The 10,266-nt window shown below is 40.6% G+C and overlaps 1 protein-coding gene across 1 annotated transcript in view; it reads left to right on the top strand.

The window, feature by feature from the left end:
- Positions 1 to 10,266, top strand: part of LOC104960989 (semaphorin-3G-like) — a 28,542-nt gene that overhangs the window by 12,320 nt on the left and 5,956 nt on the right. Inside the window, exon 2 of the mRNA XM_010789188.1 lies at positions 8,758 to 8,918. Coding sequence (XP_010787490.1) covers positions 8,758 to 8,918 — 161 coding nt within the window. The remainder of the gene's footprint in view (positions 1 to 8,757; positions 8,919 to 10,266) is intronic.

Below are 10,266 nucleotides of genomic sequence, written 5' to 3'. Positions count from 1 at the left end.
GTGTGCCTTGGCAAATCCATTAAAAAATGTCATCTGTGGAAGGCTCTGCTAAGGAAGTGACATCTTTTTTCCGGTTGTGTATTTTCAAATTCTAGCTCACTCGGGCTGGTTTCTCCAAAATTACCTACCCCACCTTTGAATAAAAAAATAAATAAAATAAAATTCATTATTCTTCTTCTTTTTTGTCAGATTCCTCCACGTACCACTAGCGGGAACTGGCGTACCACCTGTGGTACGCGTACCACAGGTTGAGAACCACTGCCCTATTAAGTTGGCCTTGGCCGTCTGTTCTCTTCGGAGTCCCCGCCAGTAGTCTGACCCTGCTCACAGCGCCAAGTTTGTGGAGGAAATTCCACTTAAAAAGCAGAAACAACCTGGTTGGTAAGAAATTAACAAATAACACAACTTTGTTTTAAAACTTCATTATTTGTTCATTTCTTGCCAACCAGGTTGTTTCTGTTTTTTAACTGGAATTTCCTCCACAAATAACAGATAAACTAATACACATGTCATTTTATGTCTAAAAATCTATAGTTTTCACATGAATTGAAACAAATAGCAAAGAAACCGAGCCAACAGAAACTTTTATAGATAGCTGGAGGCCTCAGATAACACGCAGAGGGAGTGAGGGACGGGAGTAAAATAATAAAAGACTGGAGTTCAAGAAGAGACTTAGGGAATAAAATAGCATTGGACCTTCTTTGGGGAGAAATATACTGTAACATGTTAGGAATGACGATGGAGCGAGGATGAGGAAGAAGACAGAAAGGGAGATTTGTGATGCAAAGGGAGGAAAGTTGAGATTAAGAGAGGAAAGTAGCAGGGATGAAGAAAAGATCAAGTGAGAGGGAGGTGTGTGGTTGGGGTGAGTGATGGAGTAAGGGTGGATTAAAAATGGGGAGGAAAAGAGGATGAAAGTGGACGAACAGTAAAGATGGATCGAGAGAAAGCAACTGGCCGTCAGGGAGGGAGGGCGATAAGGAGAGTAAGAGCGGAGGGAGAGATGATGAAATGAGGGAGGAAGGGAAGCAGCGGGGGTGAGGGTTGAAGAGGATCGAGGGTGATGATGTAACACTCTCCGCTGTGTTTTGATTGGCCCAGGAAGGAAGATCGGGTAACAGCAAGTCTGAGAGGCATCCTGAGACTGTGTGTGTGTGTGTGTGTGTGTGTGTGTGTGTGTGTGTGTGTGTGTGTGTGTGTGTGTGTGTGTGTGTGTGTGTGTGTGTGTGTGTGTGTGTGTGTGTGTGTGTGTGTGTGTGTGTGTGTGTGTGTGTGTGTGTGTGTGTGTGTGTGTGTGTCAAAGAAAGAAGGAAATCACAATTAGCCTGTAATCGCACATTGCATTTCCCATGGTTTTATCACATGATGAAGCGTGTAAAGAATGCGAGCTGTGAAGTGACATCTCCAGTGAGGAGCAGTAACAGGTTGGCAGGAAATCCCAGGATTTACTCTGTCAGAAATTATCTGGTATCACTGCCAGGACACTTCCCTGTGAGTTTAAACAAAGGAAACACAGATAGCAGGAGTCTAATAGCTGTGAATGTCTAGAGAACTCTGGACATGAATGGAAATGGGAACATGTTTGTAATTTACATGACGTCAGAAAGAAACTCAATGATTCCAGCGTGGAAGAGAAAGGACCTATCTTTCTATGTTTGCGTTATTGATAATAAATTGCTTAATTGCATGTAATTCCTTATTTATTTTGGTCAGAACAATTTTAAAAAGCATGTGACCATTTATAAATAATAATACACAATTAAAAGCAGATTTGCTTTGTATAGGTCATTGGACTTTTCCCAAAACTGTCCGCAAAATATTTTACAATAGCAGCCTTGTGTCAACAAACGAAAGGATTCTGTCCAAAGAAAAACTCAAGCAGGCTAAAAAATATTAAATATATTAACGATTAATGTCTAACATACAGTATTCTCCACAAATAAACACTAATATAGGCATGTTTCTTAAACTTCTGCACACTCATTTTTCCGATGTGAGCTAAATACTACATAAGATAGGGATGGATTCACACAGAACATGGATATTACAGTAACGCCAGCATTTTGTTCTTTTTCTTTACATTCAATAGTGAGTATGAAAAAGTAATGGTCAGAAAGAAAGACATACATAATGTAGGTCATTTGTCAAGCTCTAATACACATCTCATACTGAACAAAGTGAGGATGAGAGGGAATATGACACCTGGGAGTGGAGGAGGAGGAGGAGGAGGAGGAGGAGGAGGAGGAGTGGATGTGGTGAGAGGAGTAGAGGCACTTTGAGATTAGTTTTTTGTGCATGCGGCAGATTCCAGAAATACTTGGCCCACTGCAACAATATACAGCCGAGATCTAATGATACCCTGGGAAGTCTGTCGGCGGTGTAATGAGTCTAATGTGTCTTTATTTGTTTGTGATCAGTGTGTTTGTGTGCCAGAGCTCGAGATAACAAAATGTCAAAAAGCAAAAATATTTAGAGATAGAGATTGACAGTTTTGCCAGCTGGGAAGGGAATAGGTGAACCATGGTCTTATTATCCATGATGGTGTGTGTATGTCTGTGTCTCTGTGTGTGTTTCTGGTATTCATTTTGCAGCACAGGGGGTCTAATAGGCTTCAGATGTGTCCCCCTCTCCCACTGAGCCAACGTTAACACTATTGTGTGTGCCTACATACATGCGTGTGTGCGTGAGAGTGTGGATTAAAACAGTTTACACTCTGCCTGTGCCCAATTTGTACATTAGAGATGTCAGCATGAGATTTTGAAGGGAGCGTTTTTCATTTTCTGCTCAATTATTTTCTTCTGTCCCTCCTCTTTAACCAACTTTCACTCATGCTTCCAGACCTGTCACTGCAAATATTACTTTATAACCACTTTGTTGTACATTTGCCCTTTTCACCAGCGACAAGGAGTTTATTTTTTCGCCTGTCCGTCTCTTAGTTGTAGCCGTCTGTCTCCTACAACTGGCTACATTCTACATGAAACTGAAGGGTGTAGCATGGGAGAAGGAAGAAACATATTGGTTGTACATAAAGTTTGACTTTTGCTAAAATGTTTGCTGCTCTCCAGGTGTCGGAATAATCTTAAAATAAAGGTGACCGCTCAAATTCGAACAAAAACTTGGAAGATTTTATTTAAAATGCACCGATCAAATCCAACACATATGTTTTGCAGCGTCCATGTTGTTTACACATAAGAACTTCAAGGTTGTGAATACATGTGATGTCGGAAGAACTCCACAATTTGGTAAATGGGGACCGCATGTGAATGCACCGTTAGCCTTGGTGGAGGTCTGCAGAGATGGTAAAAGTACACACATCCTTTACTTAATTAGAAGTACAGATACTCGTGTTAAAAAATATTCTGATAAAAGTAGAAGTACTCACTAAACTTCTTTACTCAAGTAAAAGTAAAGAAGTATGGGCTTCGGAATGTACTTAAGTAAAAAGTCCCCATAACTACCAACTGTTTTAAAGAGTAACTGACCTCACTTTATATTAATAGAACAATAATGTCATTGTTAGCTAATGAATGTTTCCATGCTGAACAACGGCAACATGACAACGTTTTCATTGGTCCCTCTTCTTTAGAGAAGACCAGGAAATGAAGGATACATGGATCGTGTTAAAATCAATAGGCACACAATGACTCTAAATAATAATGATCAGGCCACCAAACGCAGATTAAAACTAAATTAACGAGCCTGTTTAGAAAATGTAAGAAGTGTTAAAAATAAAAGTAAAAAGTCGTCAAATACTTCGTCAGAAACGAAGTATTTGTACTCCACTATTTCCCCCTTCTGGAGGTCTGCGCTCTCCAAATGCCATTTTAGTTTACCAAGAGCACGCATACATGCAGCCCTCAGTATCATCATCACACTAGAAACTTTTAACCTGAAGGCTTTTTTAAGCTTTGTTAATATAAGCTAGAGACCTAACAAAGGGTCTACGGTCCGTGTCGTCTGACTCAGATTTGACAGACAGCCGGTCTTGCCTCGTCCTGATTAAGTGGAAAATGTGCAATGTAAACAAATCCCAGAATGAATTACTGCATACATACGTTTGATGTGGCTGAGACGGCACCATGCGATAGCTGAGGTTTGACACGTACAGTGAAACCAGATGCTCTCCTGTGCGTCGCATCGGTTTGGCACGGATGCTGTTTGTCATGAAGCGTCGACTGGGCCCTCAGGGAAACTAGACACATTGGAGACAGATGTAGAAGTTTAACTATGGATGCTGTGAGGGGATCCAGAGATGTAAGGGTTCCTTGGACACAAGATGGATAAAAGGAGAGAAATATTTACCTGCAAAGGGGAGAGAGACAGGAAGACGAATGGACTGGCATGAGAGACGAAATTGAAGACATCGTTAGACACGGCTTCAAGGGAGACAAACTAACACCAGAGAGGAAGTTAAAGATGGATGGACAGAAGAGACCGAGCATTATGGAGAATATAGAGGTTAAATGAACAGACAGAAAATATGTGGCGATTGGATTGACAGCAGGAGAGAGAGGGGTTGGTGAGAGGTGAGACAGTGGTGTGCTTTCCACAGTGAGGCGATGAGCTGCTGGAGTGATAACAAGCTGCAGATGGAAGCTGTTAGCTCACCTCTGTTTGTGTGTGTCTGCTGTGGATGTGTTTTTTTTGTGCGTTGTCATTTAAAGAGTTGTGTCTACTTCTGAGTGATTTATGAGATCCAGAGGTAGAAAGAAAGAAGAGAAAGAGACATCAAACAGTGTTCTGAGTGTGTTTGCATTTGTGTGTGCATAGCATGGGGGGGGGGGGGGGGATATAAATGACTCCAGGTACTCCAGGTACACAGGAAACCAGATATTTGGCAGTCTTGTCAACAACCAGTGAAAACAGACGCGGAGACACACATGTAGTCCCCAAATAAATAGTGAAAAGACTTGTTTGTGCGTTTAGCCGGTCATTACTCAGAGAAATCAAATGTCATTTTAAATGCTATTTGGGCCCACCCATGCTCCTTTTGCTCTGAGCACCAAAGTTCCTATTTTATAAGCTTAACCATCAAGTCAAAATGTCAATTTATTGAGTACTCTATGATTTACACAACTGACGACATTGCCATGAGCTTCAACTGTCGAGAATATTGCCCCAGGTTCAAATACCATTAACATGTTTTATTTGATTTCTTTCTTTTTTCCTTTGCATTCACTAAATTCTGACAAAAGCTATATTCGCATGAGAAGCAGGATTAGAAAAAAGGAGTTTGACTTCCAGTAAAGGTGCCTGGCCAGGAGGGATGTCGGGGTCGATCCACCATCTGAGGGATGGGATGTTTCGATTAGCTTACTAGAAAATATCAAACCAGACTGGAGCTACTGTTATACACAAAGTTTGCGGCATATTTTCAGGTCTGGAATTGTGGATTGGCTTTACAGGTTTTTATGTGCGAGGAGTAAAAAAACATGATCAGTGTATCAATACTGGCCTGAATGTAACCTGGGACAGTGCTGCTGAATGCGTCTTAACTACTATACGACCCCACATTTCTGACAGTAGATGACTTGTTAGATGTCTTGTAAACTTACACATGGGTTACAACTATGCCCTAGTATCCTGACAGTATCCATCTTCAGCAATCATTCCTGTCAAAACAAAGAGGTGCAGCATGAATGTTATATATAACACCTACGCCATCTGTTAAAGGTCTCAGCACATACCAAAAACATACAGTCTCGTCATCTCTCTCACCTACTCTTCAGACAGTGTTCAGAACTAAGTGGAAAAGGTTGAACTTGCGGATTTAGACATTGTGTAGAGATGTCTGCATGTTCTGCTGTTACACTGTCATCATAAATACTGCCTTCCAGCTGAAACATCTGGCCTCCACACATAAACATGTTGTCAGTGCGTTTGTGTTTATGTTTTATTTGTGCTGAGTGTTAACTCGCTTTCTATCTAAATAACTAATTGGCTATCGTCAAACATTCCTAAAACATTCATTGTCGAATTTCACATTTGGTATGAAATGTGAATGATGCAATGGCACAGATCTAATGTAAAACATACTGAAGCTTATCTTCTCCTTCTGCTTCGTACGTTTTCTGCTTACCTTGTCAGTTCCAATAAATCCATCACACATCAATGCTCTCTTTCTGTCTCGTGGCTTTCTGTGCCTGCCTTTCTCTGTTTCTACTCATTATTTTCTGACTTTTACCAGCTGCTAAAGCCGAAACACCTCCTCCCCTTCCATTTCTATCTTTATCTTGTGTTTTGCTAACTTCCTTCAACTCCCTCCTGCCCTACACACTATCCCTGATGTGTTCCCACTCCTGTGTCTCCTCGTTATTCTCTTTCAAGCAGCCTTTATTTCTTACAAAATTATTCCCCTTTTCATTGTCTTCAGAGGATTTTGTGTAACAACAATTGACAAGCTACAACGTGGGTCGGCCTCAGCGGAGCACATAGTTTCACCAGAGTAGGTCAGGTTTTGATTTGGCTGCCGTTAAGACCCTATTAGGGAGTATATATACAGAGAAAACATCATGATGTGTTAACCTGTTGAAAGTGCTCTCCCCAAAGTTTAGGTTATAAGGGTGATCTATAGAGTGAGGCTGTTTGAATGTGTGTGTGTGTGTGTGTGTGTGTGTGTGTGTGTGTGTGTGTGTGTGTGTGTGTGTGTGTGTGTGTGTGTGTGTGTGTGTGTGTGTGTGTGTGTGTGTGTGTGTGTGTGTGTGTGGAAGCTTATGAGTTGAAGAAACGGAGATGTCTAATAAAAACAGATCATCAGTGTGTCTGCCAGGCCCCAGTGATGGACAAGGTGTCCCTGGTACAGGAGGCCCCCGTGCTTCACTCAGTCAATACCCTCGCTGAGTGCTGAGTGACTGAGCCTACTTTCTCACTGCGTGTGTGTGAGGTAGTGTGTGTTGGGCCGAGGGAAAAGGAGAGAGAGGAAAAACTGAGACGAGTGATGAGAGGTAGATGGAAAACCGATTCAGCTGAAAGACTGCTCCACTGAGAATTTGGCATACCGAAGACGTCTTCTCACAAACTTATTTCACTCCTCATCTTGTTACCAATGCAGAGAGAGAGAGGGAGAGAGGTGATGCAGAAGAAGTGTCATGAAGGGAAGGTATGAGAGGCATATATAACCAACACGTTCTCACTCCCAATATGTCAAACACGGCAGCTTGCCAGGTCTTTTTGACAACTTAAAGCACTAGGTACCCCCTTCAGCATTATTTTTTTAACGAGAAGGGTACTCCGAGAAACTTCCACAAGTGGTTATGAGATACTGTACAGGACGTTACTTGTTTTATAATGGGTTATGATCAGGTTTCAGAATAGATCATGTTTGATTTACAATAAATAAGTTTGTTATAAAACTGACTTCCATCACTTCTTGGTTAGGTTAAGGGAAAGATTGTGGTCAAGGTTTAAATACCTGTGTTAAGTAGCTGTGGTTAGGTACGAGAAAAAGGAAAGTAAGGTACATAAGTACACTTTCGTACATAAGTTAAACTAAGCCATTGTTTTGGTTTGACACAGGACATGGAAAGTGGTCTCATGGGTGAAATTGTTTGTTTGGTCTGTCCATCCACTCTGACTTTCTCTGGACTTTGTAACACTTTATACTTTGTCACCCGACTTCCCCCTTCACTTGGGTAATAATTACTATAGCCACTAGCCAATTACATTTAAAACTGACCCCAGAGCTTTACTTGGAGCGTCCTTGTTTGATTAAAAAGCTGTCTTTGAAGAGTTGGGAGGAGCATGCTGTAACAGAAGTTTGTTTGAGATAGTGGAAGATTTTGGAAGCTGAAGGAAGGAGGCCTTGAAGCAGCAATCTTGCTGAATGTGTGTGTGTGTGTGTGTGTGTGTGTGTGTGTGTGTGTGTGTGTGTGTGTGTGTGTGTGTGTGTGTACCACCCGTGACTGGCTGAACTTGTGTTCAACCCTGTCTCTACCACTCCTGCAGAGTTGTTGCATCAACCTTTTGACTTTGAAGCTTCTGGCAGATCAGAGAGGAGAGCCAGGTGCAGGCCTCCAGATGGACTCCTGCTCTCCTACTGATACATGTTATCTACAATGGGAGTGTGTATCGTGTGTGTGTGTGTGCTCATAAATTCATACACTTCAGGCACCAGTAGGGGTTTTCAGATTCCTTAGCATCTTAACATCCAAAAACAATACTTGATGTGTTTGATGTTTTTGATTTGTATGCATTATTTTAATTCTATGGAAATATTTTTGAATCATACAGTAATGTTTTACATTTCCTGTTTGGGTGGTGCTGTATATCTTTTCTGGTAACATCCTCTAATGTGCAGGGATGAAGTGTTGACAGCAGCAACAATAGTACGTTTGGAGACAAATCCTATTTGGATAGTGGAACAAAAGGCGATGTTACAAGCAGATTCCTCATGGGATTATTGCTTTACTGTAGAGACACATCACTTCCAATAAAGCAAAAAAATACTGTCTGCTGTCAGATTAAAGTAAAGGCAGCCTGGTCAAATGATTAAACCAAGGTCCAACAACCAATAGTCACGAAGGCTTCAATGTCAAAATATGTTTTGAACCCATCAGAGATGAAGCCTTTCAGGGAGCAGAAAAAACGATGTGTCATTGCAATATTGACTTTCAACTCATCACTGCTCTCTCTGCTTGGATTTTTGTGCTGTTGCTAAAAAGAAAAAATGTTGGTTTTGTGAAAAGAGCATTGACAAAAAGTGATGTAAGAGGAAATGTTTATATTTGTGTGCTCATCATGTTCCCCTTCTCTCTGCAGACCTGCTGTCCACCAACAGGTCATCTATCTTCAGCGGTCACCACGGCCAGCTCTCTCTTACCGCCGTCTTCCTCGATGAATACCGGGACCGCCTCTTCCTCGGAGGGAAAGATATCCTGTACTCTCTCCTGCTGGGACCCACCAGCAGCGAGTCCAAAGAGGTGAGCTTTGGGAAAATAGTAAATCCATCAGTTATTTTGATTAATTCTGCTCTGGTGATTGATAAAAGGTTAGTTACCGCACAGTGGACATTCATCATTCCGCTTTGATTTAAACTGCAGTGACTGTTCAAGTGGTTTCAATCTGTAGAAGATAACATATGACTTGAAGAGATAGGCGTACCATTTTGAGTTTTTCCAGAATTCCCTCTTTGCAGAACATCTGTGAAAGCACTCGGTACCTCATAAATCAGCCATAAACGTTGTGACTCAAACATGAACAGCCATTTTATTTTTCATTGCTGCTGTTGCATGATAACTCAGTTCTGATAATATTAAACAAAAAGAGAGTCAGCCTTCAGGGGAAAAATGAAAGGAATAGATCACACACCTGTTTCCTTGGTACATTTTTTGATTTCCCATATCAATTGACTACATGTACACTATACATTGAAATGTGTGGATAAATGTATTTTTTTATTGAATTTGAACTTAGATATTGTTAATTGAACAGGGATGTTCTAATATAAACAATTCCATGTTTTGATCTGTAAATATATTTTCTCACTGAAGCTTGTCCAACACAGAGATGATACTGCAGGAGAAACAGTTTCTTTGGCTCGCCATGACACGAGAGATGAATTACGATAAGAAAATATATACTTTATTTATCCCAATTTGGGACATTTTTTGTATTCAAAATATCAGATCTATTTGCAGACCTGCACATTTTCACTGTAATCAAACATTGAGACTCTGAATTGCAAAGAGAGAGAATAATGTTATTGTGCTATTCATTATAGCAGATGTTGGGTATTTGGTTTTGAAACTTAACTGTTTAACTAAGGTTTATTATGCTTTGGCAAGTGGATACAAGTATGTTAACAATTATCGGAAAATCGAATCGAATTGATCTAATATAAAGTTTGAATTCATATTTAGTAAAAGTTATTCAGTGGCACAGATTATACCGATATAAGTTTTACTGTGATTTGAGTTGTATCTTATGAGTTTCAGACATTTATTAGAAGGCATTAGAATTAGGGAAATGAGCAAATTCTCCATGAAATTATATTTCTGAGACCATATGTTCTATATATTATATATATCATTCATTTATATTTTATTTCCACTAGGGCGCTTGATGCACTCTGTGTTCCATCGAACTAGTTTCTAGCAGAACATAAATAACTCTCTCCTACAGAAATCCTTGGTGTGCTGCAGCACTTTAGCTAAGAGCAGCAGTATGTGTGTGTGCATTAGAGTGTGTGTGTGTGTGTGTGTGTGTGTGTGTGTGTGTGTGTGTGTGTGTGTGTGTGTGTGTGTGTGTGTGTGTGTGTCGTAGTGTGGT

This window comes from Notothenia coriiceps, unplaced genomic scaffold (genome assembly GCF_000735185.1).
Source record: "Notothenia coriiceps isolate Sejong01 unplaced genomic scaffold, NC01 NC01_scaffold00032659, whole genome shotgun sequence".
NCBI classification, from domain to species: Eukaryota; Metazoa; Chordata; class Actinopteri; order Perciformes; family Nototheniidae; genus Notothenia; species Notothenia coriiceps.
This window is presented reverse-complemented; position numbering and strand designations above follow the sequence as displayed.